The following is a 25,066-nucleotide window of genomic DNA, read 5'->3' as shown; positions in this document are numbered from 1 at the left end:
TCCCTAAAAGGTATATAAGGTCCCCAAGTTCTATTAGTCTTTGGAGAATCTTCTAGCACATTGATCCTCCCAGAGATACTGTCCCCAAGAGCCCCAGGGTTTTGACTCTGAGTAGTATTTGGCATTTGGCTCTCTGTAGTGGTCAATTATTATGGAACTATCTCTTTCCTGGTTAAAGATTCGGTTTTTATGAGTACATCAGTAGTTATGTGTTTTTTCCAAGTTGATATATTATTCCTGTTATCCCCCAAAACTTCAATGGTTTAATATAATCTAACAAGGAAAGTTTCAAACTCTTTTGCCTGGCATTCGAGCCTTTTATAATCTAGTACTAACTTACCTTTTCAGAATTCCATTATTCTCCTACAAGAACTTAATGTTCAGCAAAACTGAACTTTCTCTGACCTTCATATATGAAATTCATCTACCTGACTCTGTAGATGATACTACTAATCCTAAAATAACTACCATTTGTGAAGAGTGAATCAAACTTTCTTTGTCTATCAATCAGAAATTTTTTAATTAATCAACCCAAAACTTAAACACCCCTACTTAACACTAAGTAAGAGAGTTCCCAAGTCACTTACTAAGTGAGTGACAACTCCAGAGGTTAGAGACCACCCCCTGGGCAGTGCTAAGCAAATTGAAAGATTGTAATTGTAAAATGGAGGAAGGGACAGAAAGTGATGTGGAAAAAGGACTATAAAAAGTCATGAACTTCCTGTTGGGGGAATTTGGGTTGGTGACTTGGCTTTTGGAGGTGGCTTTGGACAGGACCTTCAGCTTGGACCTTGATTTTGGCTCTTGGACTGCTTCTTGAAGGACTGCTCCTGGATCTTCTCCTTTGGACTTTGTCTTGGGTAAGTGAGTAACTGGCCTTCCTTTCCTGGCTTCTGGAGAGATTAGTTCCAGAGAGGCCTTCCTTTCCTAGAAGAGACTGCCTAGGTGGAAGCCTTGCATAAGACACCACCAGGTCCTCTGGCTGAGGGTTAATGAGCCCTATCTGGGCTGAGCCAGACACTGGAGCAACATTTAGTGTAATAGGCTAGACATTTTCTCTACCCTCTTCTTATATTTCTCTACTTTCACTCTTTTCCACCTCTTTTTAAATAAAGGCTACTAAAAGTCATTTTGACTTGATCTATAATATTTTAAATCAGCAACCACAATATTACCTTAGAAATCTCATATTTAGTCAAATCCTAAATTTAATCTTACACATTCCACTTAAAAAAAAAAACGTATTGAAAGGCTCTTTTTATACTATACCTAAGATGTTTGTTAAGTAAGGGGATAATGCGCTTCAGCATAGGTTCTCTAACTATAGAGATGTAGTTGGTCATTGCATTGATATGAGTCCTAAAATCTTTAAAAGTGTTTTGTTTTGTTTACAGTGTTACTCTTTGTATATAGATAGTTATCCTGGTGCTACTCATTTCACTTTGTGTCATTCCATACTACCCACAATTCTCTACTATTCTTTTTTTTAATATTTACTCCATTTCAGTCATGTATCACAATTTGTTCAGATATTCCCTAGTTTTTTAAAGAGTAATATAAAACAATCCCAACAATTTTAGATCTTTGCCCCAACTCCCTTTTAATGCTGATTCAGGATAAGGAAATGTGTTTTGCTTACAATTATTCTCTCCCTAGTATTATCCTCTTCTTAACCCATTCCTCACTCCCTAATCCTGATTGTTTCCCTATTGAGTTTGATGTGCTTATGTACCAAATGATCTTCATTGTTGCTGGTGGTGGTAGTTTGGGATTAATAAATTATTCAATTCTTCTTTGTACATTTTGGATAGAGTAAGGTTCCTATGATACCCATCTCATATGTTTTCTATGTTTGCATTTTACCATCAATTTACATACTCCAATAATGAAAATAGCACATTCCACTCTTTTTTTTCTCCTTTCTACTAGATCCTCCTTTCCTCTTTTTCTCTTCAGACTCTTAAAATCAAACCAATTTCCTCACCCCTACAACTTCTGTTTTTCTTATTTAACACTTTCAAAACCTTTTGAAGACTTCAAAGTTCTGAAGCAACACTTGTTTCTTTTCCTAGTATAAGTAAATTAGCACTATGTCATCTGATCATTCTTTCTAATTCTATAAGTAAATTTACTTTTCTATATTTTCTATACTCATATTTGTTTTTCAGATTTCCTATTTAGTTCTAATCTTATCATCAGAAATATTTTTAAATACTCAGTTTCATTAATGATCCATTTTTTTTACCCCTATAGCATTATGCACAGTTTTGTATAAATTATTCTTGATTAAAAATCTTTTTTATTTGCCTTTTTGAAGGCAAGTCTTCTTCATTTTTTATAAAAAAAGGCTCCTCTCATATTGTAATATATGTTGGCCTCTGATCCTGTGATTCCTTGGTATTTAAATTACTTTCCCCACCACCTCAGTATTCCTTGAATTTTCCTTTTGAGATTCTTTTGAGGTGATTGGCAGATTTTTTTCCCCTTAATTTGCTTTCTGGTTCTAATAGTTCTCGGAAGTTTTTCTTTTAAGATTGCTAATAATGGAAATTCTAAGCATATAGGTTTCAAGAGGGCCAATGGCCTTTGGATTATCTCTGCTTGACCTATTTTCCAAGTCATTTGCTTTTGATAGCAGATATGACATTCTTTTCAATTTTTTCAATCTTTCAATTGGAGAGAACAGTGACTATCATTAACCTTTCTTTGAACGCTTGGCACTTAGCACAGTGTCTAAAATATAGAATGTGCTTAATTAATATTAGTTGCCTATTCATTCTATTTAATTTTTCTCTTGAGTAAAATTTACCACTTTCTCTTCCAATCTATTTGTTCTTTTTTCATTTTTTTTTTCTTCAAGGATTGTTTTTTCCATTTGTTTCTACCTCTTGATTCACTTTTTCTAGCCTTTCATTTAGACCTTCCCAAAATAATCCTTTATTTTTCCCTTTTAGTCTCTGCTTGAAGCCAAAAACAACAGAATGTTAGGGAACCCAGAGTTACTGTCTGAGTTGTCTTAGTCTTTGCACCTTAGCACTGCACTTGTTAAAGCTTCTTACCAATCCCCTGAGCTTCACAAATCTCCTAGGGAATTTTTCAAGGAGCCATTCGAGCTTTCTGCCTCTGAACATAGAACCTTACAATATGACATGTGTCCCATCTCTAGTCACTGGTTATACTGGGAAGCTACCATACATTTTACCTGGCTTTCCTGGAAGGCCCCCATTTGCTATTGCTCATGAGCTTCTGACTGAATTTTTTGCACAGTTGTGGGGTAGAAGAAAACAGTTTCTCATTGGTTTTCTTGATTTGGTCTTGTATGAACTTCAGGATTTTGACAGGAAATCTCCTCCCTCTTGTTCTTCATCTACTGAATTCCTAGCCACTATTTAAAGCTCAATTCAATGATATCTTCTCCAAGAGTACTTCCCTAATCCACTTCCCCAAAACCTTCCTGCTTAGATCTCGCATATTTTGTTTTGAAATTCTTCAATATGTTTATAATGCAATATGTTGTATTAAAATTACTTGTATGTATGTCTTAACTAAACAGTATAGCTCCACAGAGGTGGGAATCTCATTTTATCTAAACTCTATGTCTCCACAGAATATAGCATCTTTACTACACACAGTATGTGTTTAATAAATGTTGGCTGAATGTAAAAGAAAGAGATAAACAGTTCCACTGAACATTTCAAAATATTTTAAATATTTTGGGTTTGATAAGAAAAATATGCTGAGGAAAGGGTGTTTCCCCCTTCAAAGAGTCTTCTTCCAAAGTCATTCTAAACATATTTTATTTCCAATAACCTTCAATAGCTTTCAGAAAGATTTTAAAACCAAAGCATATGATAGTTGAGGTTTTTTTCTGTCTTGTGATGAAATCAATTTCCCTGGTCCATTTAAAGCAAAAGGTCTATGACAGATCATACAGTGTAGAGCCACATTAATGAGATTCTCAAATGCCAAACTAATCTTCCTTATTAATTTGCTTTGATAAAGTTCTTTTTAATCAATGCTCACATGTGATTTTTCCTTCTACACTTCTAACCTATCATATCAATTCAGCAGAACTTTGGGATAGATGGTAGGGAAATACACACACACACACACACACATGCACACATACATAGAATGTGAACCTTTGCTCCTAGTCCATTATTTTTTTACATAAAAAAAAAACAATTTAACATCCTATAAAATTCCACTGGCCTTTCTGAATAATTCTTTTTCCCCCTACCTCCAACCACTTCAGAGAACTATTTCCTTGAGTTCTTTTCTTCGGACCACTCATTGCCATACTTCTGAATTGCTGTATGACCTTGAATAAAAATTCTTAACTTTTCCAAATTCATTTCCTTCATCTTCAAAAGAGAAAAAAATTATCTACTACTTACCTCATAGGAGTGTTACCTGTTTCTTGAGACATTCCCTTAAAATAAGGTTTTTCTCGGGCTTAGATCTATTTATGATGGAGCTTATATTAACAAAACAAATTAACATTTCAAAGGACCCTTAGCTTTGGATTCAGTAAATGATATTCACACATATCTTAGACTTACTATTTGAACCCATATTAATTGGGTTTAATGAAAGCTAATTGATCTCTACTGAGATTTCACTCCCAAAGTAAAAACTCCTTTCAGAACAGCTGTCCTGTTAACCCCTGCTTGATAGAATCCTAGGGTCGGTCCATGAATAGGCCTAGCATGTTTATTATAATTATTAATGACTAATTAAATAATTATTCTATCATTAATATATTAAATGTTGGTATAAAATTTTTCATGATTTAAGTTGTATACATAATAATGCAGACAATCTGTAAAGAAATTAAGAAAGGAATTGAACAGAAAAAATGGAATCAAGAGAATGGAGAAAATAGCAACTATAATTTGAACTATTAGAAATTCTGCTCATGGAGCAGAGACAGCCAGCTATGATAAGGCCTCTCCCTGAACCAGTTTTTCCCTGCCATACATTTGTTTATTTACACTCATCTGTTTTTCCATACTTGGAAATACAATAAGGAAAATGACCAGAAGTGCTTCGGATTAACAAGGGATATGTAACAATATGATGTCGGTGAGACTTTTATTCACCATGGAGATCCATGATCCTTTGAATCACTTGCAATTTTGATGCTTCAGAAATTATTGCATTTGATGATTTTGCTCATAGAGCATTATTGGGAGAATGTTAGTGTTAAGAATATGATATTTTTTGTGTTTTATTCTGTTTTGTTGTTGTCAAGGAACACTTTATGATCACCAAAAGTAGATTTTGTATGTAATTTGGAAAATGTAATGGAATTACATTTATTACATGATGTAATGGAATTACATAATTGTATGAAATAGAAAATGTATGTATTTGGAAAATTTAAAATTTCCAAATAATATGTAGTCTACCATCTTTCTACTACACAGTGATTGGTCCAGTTTATTATCTATTTTTATGTAAAGGGATAGAAGAAATTGTGATTTCACTGATGTATAAAATTCCCCTTACCAATGTATCTTTGTACCTTGTCTTCAACTTGTAGTTTTTTGTTTTGTTTTGTTTTTAAACCCTTGTACTTCGGTGTATTGTCCCATAGGTGGAAGAGTGGTAAGGGTGGTCAATGGGGGTCAAGTGACTTGCCCAGGGTCACACAGCTGGGAAGTGGCTGAGGCCGGGTTTGAACATAGGACCTCCTCTCTCTAGGCCTGACTCTCACTCCACTGAGCTACCCAGCTGCCCTCAACTTGTAGTTTTATGAGATGCCTAGAACAGTGAAGTTAAGTGACTTGCCCACAGTCAGACAACCAGTACAAATCAGAAATAGGACTTAAATACAAGTCTTCCCAACTTAAAGATCAGCTTTTTATCTACAGAACCATTATTTTGCAATAAAGGAACTAACGACTCCTTAGAAGTATCATTATTCATAACCTAACTTCTCTACATGGAGGACCTTCAACACTGTCCCCAGCTCCTGTCTTTTCTCTCTCTCTGTCTCTCTCTTTTTCTCTGTCTCTGTCTCTGTCTCTGTCTCTGTCTCTGTGTGTCTCTGTTTCTCTGTCTGCCTCTCTTTCTCTCTCTTTCTCCCCATCTCTCAGACAGAATCCAGAGAGGTTAAGGGACTTTCTCAAGTAATAGTTAACATGGTGTTGTGGTCAGAGTGCCGGACTTGGAGTCAGGAAGACCTGGGTTCAAATCCTGTCCTTTAAACTTTGTCCTAGAATTTCTTCATCATCTAAACAAGGAGATTAGACTAGATGGAAATCCCTTCTATCACTAAATCTATGATACTACGATTTCTTAGTTCATGCTAATAGTAACTCAGATAACATAGTCAGAGATTCAAATCCAAGTTTTCTAACTATAAATCCCATGATCATTCTCTCAAATCACATTGCCTTTCTGGTTCTGGCACTGACTCCTTCCAGGAGACTTAACCTCTCCACCAACTTTCATTCTTTTAGAGGAGTTTTGGGTTTTTTTTGTTTGTTTATTTTTATTGGACCTGTTATTTCATTGGTATACAGAATTTCTGTGTGATGAAACTCTCTTTGCCCATTCAAGTTAGCACTTTCTCTACAACTTAGAAGGCAAGAAAAGATGAACCAGCCATATATAAAAAGAAGGAATATGTGTAAAGAGAAGTTGAAGCCATGACATGTTAAAAGACCTTAAAGGAAGGTCCTAGAATACTAATTAGAACTCCTTTGAAGGTTTTATAGGAGGACATGTCTAGATTCTAATGATGGGGCTTAAGAAAGCCTGAATGAGTTGTGCTCTGTTCTGATGGAGTTGCCCATCACTGCTACCCATCGTTACCCACATTGCTGAGGGACAGGAGCTTCTGAAGTATTAAAGCTAACCTTTTTGAAAAAGAGATTTTCTTTAGACATCATTTAGATACCCACAAGGAAGCTGACATCACAATTCCCATTATTTGTTCTGTTTGCACCTCTCACTAGTCTTGAACCTCTAACCAAATACAACATACCTTAGAACAAAATCAGGATTTGACCTGAGGGAAGAACATGTGCCACACACTCTAATTATGTAAGGGATGATGACTTTATATAAAGGATGATAAATGATGATGACAATTATATAGGGATGATTATATAAGGGATGGGTTATTTTTTATGTCCCTCTTAAGAACTAGAAGGGGAAAAGAAGAAAAAAAATGAAGAACATATAACATTCTAGTTATATCAGGAATGATAACTTTAGGAAGAAGGTTTGGGTAATTTTTTCTGTCCCTTGTAAGAACCAGAAGAAAAAAAAAAGGATACTAAAGGAGATTGTTTTTTGTATTTTTTTTTTCATTCCCAGCACTTAGTTCCAGGCCTAGCACATAGCACTTCAGCAAAATGTGTTTATTGACTTAAATAATGTCAATCTTGCTAGCAATGAGGAAGGGGAGTACCTAGAACAGCTGCCAGTCAGTGATGATGTAACTTCAGAGGAACAATCTCCCAAGTTGGAGCTGTTGGACTTTGTTCCAAAGAGGAAAGATTGTCTCTGACCTCTGTTACATTAAGTGATTATGCAGCTGGAACATCAGCGTTTGGGGAGGTGGGGGTAAGGCTCAGATGGACATCAAATTAAGAATAACTGCTTTAGCAGTGAAAGGATGAATAGCAATGTATTGCCATTTGTCTTTTTTATTATTTATTATCTATTTATTATACATAAATCATATCATTTAGTATTATACCTGATTAATATGAGACTCTTTTGTGGTAAAATTTCATCTAGGTCAAATGTCTTTGAAGACTTATTTTATTTCCATCCAGTGCAATCGATGAACAAGAGTTAGCATTGGCCTCTATAGGACAGAACTATCTTATTCTTGAGCCATAGATGGTTTTAATCCATTTATCCCATTGAGAATCAGTTTCATACATTTTCCACATAAATGTATCACTATTCAACTATACACTTATAACAAGTTATCATTGATGGAGCAGAGCAAAGCAAGAAGGCTCTTCCATTACCTCAACCAATCACTTGATAAGACCCTACCCCAAAGTTAAGCCAACCACAACTTAAGGCTGAAGCCAAGAATGAGAATAGCATAAGGAACATTTCATCTCAGTGGCTAATGATTGTGAATTCCTAGAGGGCAAGGACTGTTTTTTGCCTTTCTTTATATATCCAGTGCTCAGCACAGTGCCTGGCACATAGGAGGTTCTTAATAAATGTTTATTGACTGCTAAGAAGACCTCACATACTCTCTGCTTCAACTTGATTGCCCTCTGAGGTTTCTTAGAGCTCTAAATCTCGGATTCTTTGAGCTCTGATCTTCTTTGCATTTTAATTTTCCTGGCTCTGACATCAGAAATTCTTGAAATGTCTTTACCCTCATGAAAAGGGAGAAAAATCAAAGCAAATAACAATCTCTTAGAGGAATTATTAAAATTTTTGAAATTTTTAAGAAAATAGAACTTGGGAATTGAATTGAAAGCAAAAGAACAGGATGTTCTCCAAGACTAATAGAAAAGCAACTTTATCATTGTGGCGTATATACCATCGTTTATAGTGAGTACAGATCGCAGAAATGTAAAGGGAACAGTGCTACACATTCATAATAATTCTTTGTCAACGTTTTAGCTACAGCATTTATTTTATGGAAGGAAGAGGAAAACTAACTAAAGAAAATATGACCAAGTACTTGACTCAAGAAACTAAAAATTTTTAGGCTGAAAAAAAAGGCTCCAAACAGCTTAGTAAACATGATTAAGAGTGAAATGGAAAGTATTAATCATGACCTTGGCAAAACAAATGCCTTATTCTAAGGCACAAAACTATAACTTTCATAATAAAAAACACATGTCCTTTCAATTTTTCCTTCCTCTTAATCAACCATTACTCAAGGTTTAAATTTAAATGAGTTCAATGATAGATAAGATTCACATTTTAATTATAATATATTCCTGCTCTGCCTTTCTTTTATAATTCTTTATTGATTTTCATGAGTTTGTGTTTGGAAAGAAGAGAGTTGGGCAATATTTTCTGAAGCTTTCAGTAAGTCTAGTGATCTGAAGGATATAAAAAGAGTTGAAGAATTCTAAGGAAGGGTGAAGAACAATTATACTGGCAATAAAACTAGTTCCAAAGAAAACTTACATGGTCCAAAAGAATGACCTTGCAAATAGGCATCTCTTAAATGTTATTTGTAAGACAACAACAATAAAAAAGGAAATTTGGGGTCATTAAAATCCAGCACAACTTTTCAAAAGCAATCCAGCCTGACACCACAAATATTTATTTTCCTCCTCTTCCTCCCTTCCCTCATCTCCACTTCATTGGCCATTTGCAGTGTAGATCCAAGATTATGTACATAATGACCAGTGTATTAGTTGAATATCCAACTGCATTATTTAAACAATTGGCATTTTTCAGACTCTCTTCTGAGTGATAATGCAACATTCCAGGGCTTACTGCAAATAGTACCCACAATTTTATCCACAAGCAAGAACATTTAGAGCATCTCTTCACTTTTATGGAATCCTTCTTTCCTTTGGATTCTTCCTTGGACATCATTCATGATGAGGCAAAATTGTTTTGTCAAGAATGCACTTGTTTTATTACTCTTTTCATATCACTAATATGAGTTGCTCAATAAAAGTTGTTTTAGGGAATCTAAGGGAATTGAAAAAATCTATCTTGGAATTTGAGGTGGGGAAAAGGAAAAACAAGCATGTTCTGACATGCATCCTATATTTTGGAAAGAAGGCATCACAAAAAGCTCAGAGAGGGTACAGGAAGGATCACATGGACCAATTTTACAGAGGAAGTCAACAAAGAAATGATAAGAAACTCTCTAGGATGACATTCAAAAGGTTCAATAAGAAAATAGATGATGATGATTTAAAAGGAAATTTGTCTCCAAAGAGACTGATGAGGATATACAACAAACTCTCCAGTCAACTTAGCTATGAAAATACAGTGTGCAAGAAAATGGAAACAAGGGTAGGTAAAAGAATACAAAATAACCTTTTATAGGAATAATTGAGAATGTTAAAGATGCTTATGAATTAAGTTTAAAAAGGACAGCTAAGAATGGCAAAGAAAAAGTTTTTGTAGGTGAGAGGTAGGGGAGGTGGGAACACCAAGGAAAAGATTAAGATCACTGTTCAGAGAGGATCTGGGATGGTGAAACTAACAACTGGGGAAAGGCAGAGATTTTCTATTCATTTTTATTTTGTTTTCACTGCCAAGAAGGCTTTTTGGATTATAAAGGAATGAGTAAAAATTGATAAAAAGGATTTGATACCCAGTATACATAAGGATATAATAACAGAACATTCAGCTGCCCTTAATGAATTCAAATTACTTGGTGATGATGAACTTATACCTGGAGAGCAATGTGATGTATCTGGAAATAGGAAGACCTGAATTTGAATGTGACATCAGACATTTACTAGCTGTGACCTCAGTATGTCCCTAAATAAGTCATTCAATCTTTCTCATTCTATTTCTTAATTTGAAAAATGGAGATGATAATGCTTATAGTACTCATCTCCCCTTAAATTCCTCAATTACTTAATGCATTTGGAAAATCTTAAAACACTACATAAATTTTTATTATTACTATTATTACTGAGATAACCGTATAATGTTTTGGTTGATTCATTGTCACTGATCTACAAAAGATTATGTTTACAGGTTTGAAGAAGGGTGAATATTCTGATTTTCAAAAAAAGCAAAGAATAAACTGTATTCTTAAACTGGGTGTCTGTAAACTTTACTCCAATGGTCTTGACTTCATATCTTAGCAACATTCTGGGCATGTCATTAAATGAATGATTAGTGAGAAAATGTAAAAGTTTCTTCCAATATAACATTTGGACTCTCAAAATCTCTAGACCCTTTGGAAATAGCTATGCCATTCCCAAGAACAGGAAGAAGTATAGAGTGGTCATAGCAGGGGAACTTGTAGACTGAAAGGAAAGTTGAAGTAGAAAGGTTTCTCTGAAGGAGATTCTGTGCTGTCCCAAAAGTAAGGACTACAAATAGTTAAATTAAATGTGCAAAGGGGAGATATGCCAAGAATAACTTGTATACGAAATATGCAATGGATTTAATCCCTGTGAAAACAGAGTAAAGATAAAAAGAATAGGTTACAGTAGGCTAAAATAAATTAGAAGAGTGAAATCAGCACCACACTATCTTTTTATGAGCTCTCAAAGTATTTGGATAGTATTTCCTATGTCTTTAATCATCTCCCTCCATATTTCATTCATCTATGGATGTGTCTAATCTGACCTTATACATTGCAAGCTCCTAGCAGGAAGAGTCTATACTTGATTCCCCATTGTGTCCATAGGTCATCAGAACATGGCACTTTGCATATAAACAGGAGCATGATACATACATACATAAGTGTACACACACACACACACACACACACACACATATATATATGTATATATATATATATATAAAGAGAGAGAGAGAGAGAGAAAGAGAGAGAGAGAGAGAGAGGTATGTACAAACAGACACATATATTCATTTATTTATTTATCAAACATTGAATGAAATCTCATTTGTCAAAGGTTAGAGAGACTTGGGGGGAAAAATAACTGAAAAGAAAGTTATTGGCCACAAACAAAAAGTCTTAATGACAACCCTAGTTCTTTGTTTTGTTTTGTTTTTTAACCTTTATCTCCCATCTTAGCGTCAATACTATGCATTCATTCCAGGGCAGAAGAGTGATAAGCACTAGGCAATGAAGGTTAAGTGACTTGTCCAGGATTACACAGGTAGGAAATATCTGAGACCAGATTTGAACCTAGCAGGTCTCCAGTCCTGGCTCTCTATCCACTGAATCACCTGCCTATCCTGATAACCCAACTTTTTAGAATATTGAAATTGAAAAAATGTTCTTCTTGTCTAGGTGCTGACCATGTGAATATAAAAACTTGGAACATTTTCCCCCTATTCTGCAAATAAATAGCCCTCTCTTTATAGAGTTCAGGTAAAAAGCATCCAAGTTTCTACCTTGCTATTTAAAACACATTAAATCCTTACCTGGTAAATTTAAAAAAAACTATCTCATATAGCAGGTCAATAGCAATGAGTTTGTTTTTCTTTATCTATTCTATTCAAACCATCCATCGAGCAAATTCTGTGCCTTCTGAACTATTACAAAGATATGAAATGGAGAGAGATGGAGAAGGAAAGAGAGGGAGTTACATACAGGGTGAGAGACAGAGAGACAGAGAGATAAAGAGAAAGAGGGAGTTATAGATAGGGTGAGAGACAGAGAGAGAAAGAGAGAGAGAGAGAGAGAGAGAGAGAGAGAGAGAGAGAGAGAGAGATGGGGCATACATTACAGAGTGAAAAAGACATAGAGAGAGAGATAAACAAAGAGAAAGAAACAGGTAGAGAAAGTAAAGATAGAGTTCAGGTAAAATCTCTATGAACCTATCAAATGAATAGCTGTGTTAAGAGAAGGAAAGGGAGTAGGTTTTAGTAGTAGTAGTAATAGTAACTCACATTTATATAGCACTTACTTTATGCCAGTGCAGTAAATAAGCACTTTACAAAGATACAAAGAATATCTCAATTAATCTTCATGACAGCTCTGGAAGGGAGTTGCTATTATTATCCCCATTTTAAAGAAGAAGAAACTGAGGCAAACAGAAGCTAAGTAATTTGGCTAAGGCCACACTGCTATTAAGCGTCCGATCTTCCTGCCTCTAGGTCTGGCACTATAGAGTAGCTCTTGTAGTAGTAGTAGAAGAAGAAATAATGGTAGTAATATTCTGTGATATCAGAGTGAATGCTAAGACACCAACTAACCTTAGCAGGATGGGAGGTAGAATTGAGAATTTAATGAGGATAAGGACTATGGGAGAATTGGAGGAAGTAGAACAAAGGAAATATAGAAAAAAGATGGATATAGAAAGAGAGGCATTGACTATTCATGTGTTCTATATACCACATAGCTATTGTTTTTTTCTTACCTAAGGGCCCAGAAAGTAGGTTGGGTCTCATGTGAGAGCCTTGCATAGGTACATATAAATAGTAATCTTTCTAAATGAATTGGATCCTCATAAAATAAAAATCTTGGTTCTTATGCTTTATATTAACTCAAATAATTGTGTTCTATCATCCTTGATGCTTGCAGCATAGGGAGTAAAATACAAAAAAAATACTTTTATGTTATGAAAAGCCAACTAGACTTGGAGACAGAAGAGCTGATCTTGAGACCATGCTCCTCAAGTTACTCTGTGAGGCCTTGAGTTAAACCTTAGTCCCTCTCAGACTCAGTTTCCAATAATATAATTTATGGGTTTCCTGACATCAGGTTTTAATTCTAAATTTAATTCAACAACCATTTAAAAGAGATATCCCAAATAAAAGAAATTAAAATTCTATAGAAAGGACAAGGGGAATGGGAACTGACAATAAAATAGCTAGAAAAACAATAATTTTGAGTTTGTGGTTTCAGAGAGTAGAGGAAGTAAAAGCCAGATTTCAGGGGGCAAAACAGCAAACAGGTACTAAGTGGAGGTAGATGGCATAGAACATTAATTTCAGTACCTGGCACAAAGCCTTTCACTTAGTAGATATTCAATAAATGTTTGTCCAATTAAATTGGATTCATTTTAAAAGTGTTAAAGTAAAGTAAGGGAAAAAATAATGCAGCACCTAGAGGAGAAATCAAAGTCAAATGAAAGTTGTTTTGCTTTTTTTGGTTGTTTGTTTTTAACCAACATAGAAAAGGTCTTTATGTGTTTTTTTTTTCAGAGAGAAGGCTCTAGATCAGGTCTCTGGATACATACATACATACATATATAGGCAGAGAAGATGAATAAACTGCATACAACATAGTTGGTTTCCTTAGTAAGGTTCTGTATTTTATTTGAAGAATTTTAAGACATAATTATGAGAAGGATTCAACATTATTATGAGAAGGCATCCATGGTTTTCACTGGACTGCCAAAGAGGCTAAGCAGTAGCTGCTTTGAGGGGAAAGGAGAAACTAAAGATACTAGAAAGAAAGCTGATAATAGCAAGAACAAAGTTAAAAAGGAAATAATAAGGGAAGGACTTGAAAGAACTAAGTTAAATCATTCATCCCTATCCACTAATGAGCAGTTAGGGTCATTTCTTCCATGACTGAAAGTGAATGTTGTCTATGGCATCAAGTAAACGCTACCACTTTTAGGAGAGAAGAGGGATAATGCATGGAGAATTCCCTAACAGATAGGGATATTAAAATAATCCCAATAGGATGCAGTACCAACATAAGGCAAGGTGTAAAGCTGAAATGGACAAAAACTAAAAGTAGTGTATGCATCAAAAATTGAGAAATACTATAACAGGGTCTGAGAAGAAACTAATGAAATATAAGGTCTGAGGTTAAGGCTGAAGTCATTTGTTAATGGACAAAAATGTGAGTATTTATATTAGCTGTTTGGTTTCCATTGGCCGGTATATTCTTAAATGTTTTTGCAACTAGCCATGAGTGGCCAGCCTCCCTTATTCTTTTCTTTTGATCCATACCCCACCATCAGACCAGGATCTTTCAAAAGTCCTTAAATTAGAGCTTTGTCCTATTATGTCCTTCCTCCTCATCCTTCCAATACATGAGCCCACATGCTACATAAAAGTTGGAAAATAAAATAGTCCTCTTCTTCTCAGACTATATAGAGGTTTGAGAAGAAGGTTAACAGGCAGAGTTTATTCTTAAGTGACAAAGAAGGAAGGTGAAAGGATCTATCTCCTTAGTAAAGTAGGAATTAAGGTTATCTGCTCAGTGAGAGAAGGGAAAGAGATGGGGTTTTGAGGAACAGTCACAGGGTGGATTATACAAAGGAACTAAAGAGAGATGAATCAAAAAGATTGATGAGAACTGCTTGAGGTGAGGGTCCAGTTAAAGTTAGATGATGTGTATTTATTGTGGACCAAATCAGCAGAGTTACAATCCATTCTCTAGCAATGCACTGAGCAATAATAACAAAAATAGAGAGCGAAATAACCAAAAGGTCAGGATTAGTCAGGCAGGCATGGCAAAAGCCAAGGGAGGATGGGACTGTAAGGCCTTCAGGGGAGAATCTTGAAGTTAAGTTTAAACTTGAAAAGAGAGTAATTTCACTCAAAAATTGGTTTATCCTCTAGCAGGCTATATTTACATGCATGCTTTTATCTTATAGCCAGGAGTAGTTTATACATATAAAGATCAAATATTATTAAAGCAGCATTTAACCAAAAAAAAGATATTTCTATCTTTCTGAAAATAAAGAAACAAAATCAAGTGTAGGGTATGAACATGAACTACTAAGTTGGTTGCTTTTTTTTTTTGTTAAGATATTTTCTTCCTCAGCAAAGAATGAACTGACCTTGATCACATTTTTGAGTATGGGAATAGCTCCCTATTCAATATCAGTAAGAGCCACACACTAAAAAGCAAAGGAAATACTAAACCATTTGTGATGACATCCAATCTTCTAATACCCAAATGACTCACATCTGATCATTTAGTACAGCCTAGAAAACTAATTAACATATGAACAAAAGGTTGACAGTCTCCTTTCTGAACAGTTCCTGAAAACACTACTTAAACATCAAAGGAATGCACAATCAAAATTTATAAAAAGCTGTAATAAGCTTTGTGGTGAAAGGCATAGAAGACCAATTCCTGTCTTAGACATGTACTGGAACATGGGCATAATCATGAATAAATCACTTAGTATCTCAGAGCCCCCATTTCCTGGTTAGTAAAATGAGAAAAACAATACCTGAACCATATATTCCACAGAATTGTTTGAAAAAAATAATTCTCAAACCTTGAAACCTACAAAAAACCAAACTCTTATTATTAGAAGTGTCATCATTTTATTAACTATGGAAATTGGGGTCTGGAAGATTCATCTTCTGGAGTTCAAATCTGGTCTCAGACACATAGTAGCTCTGTGTGATTCTGGGCAAGGCATTTAACCCTATTTCTTCATCTGTAAAAAGGAGTTGGAAAAGGAAATGTCAAATCACTCCAGTTTCTTTGCCTAGAAAACCCAATATGGGGTCATAAAGAGTCAAACACAACTGAAAATGACTCAACAATTTCAAATCTGATTTTCAAAGATTTTTTTCAAAATTATCCTGGAAAGACTTGAGGCCAGGACATTAGAACAGATAAAGCTTCCAAGACACCATTAATCTATCCTGATTTTCCACCTGATTCTTGTATTCATAGAGAAAAAAATTCTTTACAAGGTCTTTCATTTGAAGTGACAATCCAAGTGGTTATGTTTTTTATATCTATCATTTCTTTATGGTCATGCCTAAGCTTTAGAACAAAAATGTCGACATACAATCTACAACATTGTTGAGGACAACCCGAACTAGATTGAAATATAGTTGGGAAATACTTAACAAAATAAATAAAAATACAAAGAAACATAGATAATGTGAATTTGTGGTTTTTTAAATCAATATGTGACCCAGAGGAATCTTTATGTACATTTTAGTAGCATTTGTTTCTATTTGACAACCATGCTTTAGATGATCTAGGCAAGGCTTATCAACTTTCTCAATTGTAAAGGGAATAGTTACTTGTGCTTGTACTTATTGATTCAATGTCTACTGACAAACTACTATGATCAACCATTCATTTTCGCCAAGTGGACAAGGACTTTAGCTGATGTAAGAAGGTCAGATTTTATAGGTCAAAGAAAGGATTAATTGCATTTTTACAAAAGGATTCATCATAAGCTATCTATAAATAGCCAGGTACATAATATTATTTAATATGTGGGTAAATTTATAAAAATTAGATGTAAACACAACTTTTGGAATTTACATCTAATATATCAAGTATATTACTCTTGCAAATGATGATAGTATGAATTATCCACAGTGGCCCAGTAATTCTTTTCTAAGCCATTCTAGGAAGTACTATGTATTTATCAGTAGATGGGGTCTTCAAGATCATCTAAGACCAGTTACTTCACTTTACAAATAAGCAAACTGAGGCTCAGAGAGGTTAAATTATTTGCCTAAGTAAGTAGGAAAGCAAGGTTGTTTTTTTTTAACTTAGTACTCTGATTCCAAATTCAGCATTTTTTTCTATTGTACCAAAAATTGGGACAGAATCAGTATAAGGCCCCAAGGAGTGTCAAGAGAATAGGGATGATACTGAAGCAATAAGTAATTTCTGGTTTCTTTCCAGAACTTAATATAAATGATTCTGCATCTGTTTTACTTGCCTCCATTATATTTCTCATTAAGTACTAAGTGCCTCACTCATTTTTAAAATGATTTTACTGCTAATGGTAAGAAATATATGCACATAAGGAGAAAAATTAATGTTAATTTATCTTCTACGTATGTTTGAATGAGGAGGAGTTTTTAAGTTTTATTTTTAATATAACCATCAACTGAAATTGCAAGTACCTCTTTGTCAATGCATTATTATTTAAAGAAGCTTTTAAAGATAATTTAGTGTTAAAGATAACTGAATAGTTATTCTCCAGTATTATTTTTATAGAATTTTTTCTTGGGGGAATAATGCAAATGAATTTTAATGTTAAAAAGGGCTTTAAAATAACTTTTTTTTTCAAATATTGATTTAAGATCTGCCATAAGGCTTATCCCCAAAAGAGATAAATAAAAGAGGAAGGGGATCCATATGTAATAAAAGTATTGTTCTTTATGTAGTGGCAAAGAACTCAAAAGTAAGAAGATACCCACCAACTAGATAATGGGTAATGGATATAGGAATATAATAGAATATTATTGAGCCATAAGAAATTATGAAAGGGATAGTTTCAAAAGAAAAAACAAACCTTGGAAGAAGAGTAAGAACTGAGGCCGAATGAGCTACATAGAACTACTGGGAGGACATTTATATATATACAACAACAATATTATAAGTGGAAATGACTTTGAAAGACTTCAGAGCTCTGATCAATACAATGACCAACCATGGTCCTAGGGGTCTAAAAATTATTTTTCCTAACAGAGAATAAGAGTCAAATATAGAATAATATAAATATTTTTGGACATACTCAATGTAGGAATTGGTTTTGTTTGACTATGCATATTTGTTACCAGGTTATTGCTTCTCTTATTCTTTTTTCCAATGGAGGAGAGAAGTGAAGGAATGAGAGAAAATAAACGCTTGTCTTAAAAAAAAAAAAAAGAAACATTGACCCAAGATACACCAAAACCAATGCTATTGGTGAATTTAAATATTTTTAATGTATCCTTTTCTACCACATTGAAAGTTAGGGGTTTTGGGGAGGAAGGGGAGGTAGGGATTATCAGTCTAGATTTGGAAGTTTCTATACTATATAGAACTCCCTCCCTTCTAACTTAAAATCTTACAGAGTTGCCTGGGGACACAGAGAACTTGTTATCTGCTCAGGGTCCCACAGACAGCATGTATCAGACACCAGACTTGAACCTCGAGCTTCCTAACTCTGAAGCTGGACATCTATTAACTACACCACACTGCTTCTCATTTAAGTTTTAGGTCACAGGAAATATAACACCAATAATTTTTCTAATAGAGTATTTCAGTAGAGGAGGCTCACCTTATTATATAATCTGTTGTGACTGAATGAAGTAGGAGAATTCACATGTCCGTCACCCAGAGAAATAGAGGACAAATGACTAAAAGGTCCAGGGGTAAGACAGTCAGTGTATGAGAGGTTTTGTGGATACAACAGTGATTTAGCAGGAGGAAATGGTTTAGTCTTATAGAGAGGATGAAGAGGAGTAGCATCATGAAGAGAAGTAGCATCCTAAAAGGAAGAAAGGCATACAGGAATTTATTAGTGGATAAATGAAAGGTAAATAAAATAAGGTCCAAATTTTGATAAGATATTTTGGAAACTACTTTTACAAAGAAAAAGGTCTAACATAGACCTTTTCTAATATATATAAAAATATATTATAAATATAATATATTAATATTATATATATGAAATAATGGGAGGAGATAAGTGAAAGGAGAGGGTAGAAAAAAGAGAACAAGCATTTATTTAAGAACCTACTATGTGCCCGGTACTATGCTAATTGCTTTTTAAAAATTAAACATTACATTATTTGATTGTCACAATAATCCTGGGAGATATGTGCTATCATGACACCCATTTTATAGTTGAGGAAACTGAGGAAGGCAGAGGTTAAGCGATTTGTCCAGAATCACAAAGCTAGTAAGAGTTGGAAGCTATATTTGAAATCAGATCTTCCTAAATCCAAGTCTGACATTCTATCCACTGCACTACCTAGCTGCCAACATTTGTCCATGTGGCATATGTTTCTAGAGAATAGTATTACTTGGTCTTAAGTATTATATTTAAATATTATACTTAATTATTACATAAAAATTATTTATCTACATGGAACTAAAATAACTAGAGAGAGTATCAAAAGTAAAGAAAAAAACTGACTCAGTGGCAGCCAAACCAGAGGATTTTATGAGGGGACAAAACTCCCCAGAGCAAAAAAGAAACAAAAAAGAATAAATAAATATACAAAAGACTAATTATAAAACATTTTTAAGCTTAGAAATAATTTTTAAAGGTGAAGCCATTCTCCATCTTGTTCTGAAATAGTTGTAGCCCCAGAGGGTCAAATACCAATAATTAGGTCCTAGTTATTCCCAGAGTTCACCACTTAGCCAATATGAAAGAAATCCCAAACTTCTCTCTGCATCTTGGACCAGACTGGACAGGGAAACTAGTGTAAGAACGGTGGAGTTCTGAACTTCTTCTACAAGTCTTATTGAATACAAGTTTCCTCAGGGCAGGGAAATTTCTTTTTGCTTATTTGTTTATTGAGTGAATGCTTAATAGAAATAGTGACTGAACCTATGATTTCAATGAAATAAAAAATTTCCTGATAATGAAATTCTCACAAAAAAAATGCAGATCAATATCCTCTCTGTAATTTAAGAAGTTTTAGTGTTCAGCCCAGTATACTGACAGGTAGCTGATATAGTGGATAGGATATTGATTTGGATTTCAGAAGACCTGAGTTCAGATCTAGACTCAGAAACTTGCTAGTTGTGAGTCCTTGGACAAGTCACTTTAACCACTGCCTGCCCCTCAATTGTAAAACAAAACAAAACAAAAAATCATAGCACCTTCCAGCTACTTATAAGAATGACATCTTAGTATAGGGCCTGGTATAGAGAGAGTGTTTAATAAATGTCTGTTCCCTTCTTCCCTGAGAAGTTCAATGACTTTCCCAGGATCATAAAGTAAACTTTTTAGAGGTTTTTGAAAGTTCCTCTCCCTGGTTTCAAATCTTTCTCTCTACCTACTATAGTAATTGCCTCTTAATAATATTATCAGATGAAATCTTTGAAAAGATCTTTGCAAAACTTAAAATAGTATATAATCGTTAGCTATTATAATTATCATGTATATGTTTGTTTCTATATCATTTATAATAATAAATGCTTGCTAGCTAATTGATTTATTAAAAGGAAATTGCTTAGCTTCAGATCAAATTAGGATTTCCTTGAGCCAAAGGCAAATCTCACTTAATTAACAGGATCCTGGAACAAGTATTGGGCCCAAGCCACAAGGCTCTAAGGAACTTTATAGAGAAAACCTTGCATTATTTCAAATATCACAAGGGCTTTATGGATGTACCACAGCTTCCATCACTGACCTTAGGGAGCTAGGTCAAACAGAATGCAGAATATTAGATTTGGAATCAGCAAGACCTTAGTTTGAATTCTGCCTCATACATCTTGACCGATAACTTCTTTATCCTCTAATCTCCTCTTCTATAAAATGAAACAGTTGGACTAAATAGCCCCCAAGTTCTCTTCCAGCTCTGAATTGGAGTCTATAAACCATTCAAGCTATTCTATCTCCTATTCCTTATTTAAAATGTCTTTGCTAACATTCTGATTCAACCTAAAGTATCTTTATCATAGAAAAGATGCATTTAGAGCCAATGTGCAACTAATTTCTCCCCAAAGTTCTATTCTTATACTTCAGTAAGCCACACAGGATCCCTGGGTTCTCAACAGTTATCCCAGTAGATCCCAAATTCATGAGCAGTTCCTTCCCAAGCAAGGGTTAATGATAGATTCTGAATTTGACAAATTCAAGGCTAGTTAAAGAAATAACTAGTTAAATTTAAGAAGGCTCTTCACTTGAAGGCTAGCCATCAAGTGGTTAATGTTTTTGGACATAACAAACTGTCCATTAAAGTACAGAAAAATAAAAATCTGCATTGGAAGAAGGAGTGCCCATATCAATAGAATCACACATCTTTGAAATATTTCCCCACAGGAATTTAAGGTAAGAATTCTGGAAATGTCACTGTCGTTCCCCACCACCCCGTTAGTACCTTCTTACTTCTAGTCCTACTTCCAGGCAAGCCTCTGTGGCCATTAGCCTGGGAAACAATGCCTAGGGAGATAAGACCTGGAAATTGCTTCTAAAAACATTGAAACTCCTACTTCTTAGCCTGGACACTGAAAATACAGAATAGAAATTTCTTGACACCAAAGTACTTAGCACTGTCAAATGGTTCAACATCAGAAGCAGATGTGTCTTCATCAGTGAAAAAGACATTAAGGAAGGTGCATTACATCTATTTTGTTCCTGAATCCTAAGAACCATTGAACCTTTCCATTTAACTTGCAGCAGAGATCTAAATGTGTTGTCTTCCCCATTAGAATGTGAGCTCTTTGAAAATAGAGACTATCTGCTTTTCGATTTGGATCCCCAGCATTCATTACAGCATTTTGCACATAGGAAGTAACTAATACACATTTTCTTTAAAAATTCATTCATTCATATACCTACGATCTTGGATCTATAGCTGGAAGGGACCTCAGAAATCACTCAGGAGCCACAACTACCTCATTCTCCAGATTAGGAAACTAAAACAGCAGTTAAGTGACTTTCCCAAGTTGACAAAACTTGCAAATATCTAAGACAGGATTTAAATCAAAGTCAAAAATAGAAGAAAAGTAAATTCTATTTTAGGTCACATAGAATTCATGAGATATTTGTAAAAACTTTAGGAATTACGATACAATAATTTCAACTCTCTGCTCTGCAAACTTTCCCCTCTTCTACTTCTTCCATGAGAAACACACAGTAATAAGCAATATTTGGTTTCAAATGAAAGAGAAATTTGGTCTAAAATGAGAACCATTGCTCAGAATGACATAGAGCTTGCAGGTAAACTCAACCTTGAAAATTATGTGATTGGTATTTACTTTTATGCAAACAGAATATATAATGGCAAAGCAATTTATTGGCATAGGACGTTTTGTTTATCTTCTACACGTTTATTACTTCCTGGATCACTAAACTTCTTTGTCAACTGAATTTTTTCATTTTTAGCAGTATGATTTATATTTGGGAAATCTTAACATTTGATATAAAGCCCAGTCCTTTCTTATGAGTAAAAGGATAAAATGAAATTGAAGTCAAATGAGATTTTTTCCCCAGAAAGAAGCTGGCTTCTTTCCCATTCTAAAAGGATGGATATTTCTTGATGAGCAAATCCGTTGTATTAGTGCCTGTGAACTATGTGTGCAAATCTCCTTAATTCTGCATTCAGGGATAATACATTAATTTTTGCCATTGAATTAAAATCACAGAATTTTCATTCATAGAAGTGCTCTTAGTATTTATTAAGTCCAGTGAGGTAGGTATAACTTTTCAGGAGCATCACTCTGAGGCGCTTAAAGTATGTTTATACTCTACACTGTGCAAATTATCTATTGCAGTGATTCCCAAAGTGGGTGCTACTGCCTCCTGGTGGGTACTGCAGTGATCCAGGGGAAGCAGTGATGGCCACAGGTGCATTTATCTTTCCTATTAATTGCTATTAAAATTTAAAAAATTAATTTCCAGGGGGCTAAGTAATATTTTTTTCTGGAAAGGGGGCAGTAGGCCAAAAAAGTTTGGGAACCACCAATCTATAGTGACAATAAGTTTCTTCCCTTGCCCCTTCAGTCAAGTCCTAAATATCAAGTTTAATCAAGCTGTGATGCATCTAAAGTAGGGTTCAATAAAATTAACTAGGCCTTCCAAACCTTATTAATTAGCTAACAAATAATATAATAGGATTGACCAACCTTCTTATTTTCAACAGATGGAGCACCTGAGGTCCAAAGAAAATATATGGTTTTCTCAAGATCACAAAGATGATCTAGATGAGAATAGAATCCAGGTTTCCCCAAGTTCCCCTAATTAGAACAGGGCAACTAAGACTTTGCCCCAGGGTACATTATTTAGAGAATAAAGACAGCACTTGAATTTTTTCAGTGTTGAAAAACAGAGCTTAGCAACTAATTAGGCATAATGATTTGTTAATATATGAAGCTGTCAAATTATAAACTATGATGGGCTTCTTCCCACACCTCCATTCCAACACCTTTGCAAGAGCAACCTAATGCTAGTATTCTGGAGTTTCTCTCTCTACTTACTTATTACAAAGTGGCATCCCATCTACCCCTCACCTGAAGGCAATCTTCATGTTGTTAGCCTCTTAAATAGTTTTTAGGTCTTGCTTGAGGGACAAAAATTCCTGTTACTGCTCTGCTGTCCATCCAGGGCTCTTTCTACTGTCCATTATATTCATTTCTTAAAGATAATGAACAAATGCACAGACCTTGATTCTAGGACTTCAAAATATATAAATGCACTGTAAAAACTTCCATCAGTCATCCATCTACATAAGTACAAACCTGCCTGCAATTGACACCCCACCTAAAAAAGCTTCTGGGCAGTTGACCAAATTTTTTATGTTTTATTCCAATGTTTTGCAGTTTTGCATAAAATCCAATTTCATATTTGTACTCTTTGAATGAAGTTGAGATGTGAAAAAATATTCCTATATCAGTGAGAAGCATACCTTGTAGTAGATTTTGATAGAATGCTAAAAAAAATTGAGTTTGTTATCTCTGCTGCTCATTTACTTGAGAATTTTCTTCTTAATTATAAAAATTCACAGGACAAAAAAACCCTAACTTCAGTGAAAATAAAATTTACTTTTAAGCTTAATTTAAAAACGGAGGAGGAATTAATTATTTTGGATCATCATAGTATCATATCCTGAAAAAGTTCAAGAAACTTTGAACTCACAAAGCTGATAATTTCCTCTTTCATGACCAAAAAAAAAAGCTAGCAGTTCTCTCTACAGAATGAATAAATTAACCTGCTTCTGTTTGTGATGAGAAATAGAGATTCCACAGAATATGACTCTGAATTGGTAAAGGAGTCTGAATCTAATGGATTTTGGACACTGAGAATAGAAAATCATAGTGTTGGTTTTCTGAAGCTGAGTACCTTGCAGTACCAAAGGGCATTTGGGCACCACCTTTCATTACAACTGTTGTATCTCAGAACCTGTGTTTCATCCCAGCATTTTGAAATAATTTGCTTTCTTATTGTTTAAAAGCAAAGGGAAAATATCCATTTTTATCTCTTCCTGTAGTTCTTTCCCTACTTGGTGTATGTACACTTATAAACAAAATATCAGTCCTTTGCAAAGCCCAACTCAATGAGTCTTTTTGCTTTTCATTGTATCCCTAGAACTTAGCACAATACCTAGCCCATGGTATGTGGTTAATAAATACTTGTTGACTGGCTGATTAAAATTTTCCTTTTCTCCTTTTTCCAGGATCTGTACTCCAGCATGGCCAAACAAAATCTACTCTTTTTATCGCCAGTACCTAGAGCATAGTGGGTATCTAATATGCTTGTAACTGATTAATTCTGAATAAGAAAATATTTGAACCCTTCTGCTTCCTATAAAAATTCTTTAACTCAGAATTTAATTACCTGATTCTGTCACCATTGGCAATAGAAACAAGGAAAAATCATGCTGTTATAAATAAGGTCAACAGAACAGTAATACTTCAGCAATTGGACTTCCTCAATTAAAGAGATCATAATCCCCATAAGATGGCTTAGAGAGGGAAAATGTATATAATGGGTACATTATTGTCAGATAACCATTGAGAATCCATATACCTCCCCTTTCTCTCTCCCTCTCTTTCTCTCTCTCTCTCTCTCTCTCTCTCTCTCTCTCTCTCTCTCTCTCTCTCTCTCTCTCCCTCTCTCAC

The 25,066-nt window shown here is 34.6% G+C and overlaps 1 protein-coding gene across 1 annotated transcript in view; it reads right to left on the bottom strand.

Annotated features, from left to right (window-relative positions):
- LOC123247083 (muscular LMNA interacting protein) overlaps positions 1–25,066 on the bottom strand; it is a 217,887-nt gene that overhangs the window by 51,869 nt on the left and 140,952 nt on the right. Inside the window, exon 12 of the mRNA XM_044675880.1 lies at positions 18,549–18,758. Within this exon, the coding sequence (XP_044531815.1) occupies positions 18,549–18,758 (210 nt within the window). The remainder of the gene's footprint in view (positions 1–18,548; positions 18,759–25,066) is intronic.

Source organism: Gracilinanus agilis, chromosome 4, assembly GCF_016433145.1.
Source record: "Gracilinanus agilis isolate LMUSP501 chromosome 4, AgileGrace, whole genome shotgun sequence".
NCBI classification, from domain to species: domain Eukaryota; kingdom Metazoa; phylum Chordata; class Mammalia; order Didelphimorphia; family Didelphidae; genus Gracilinanus; species Gracilinanus agilis.
This window is presented reverse-complemented; position numbering and strand designations above follow the sequence as displayed.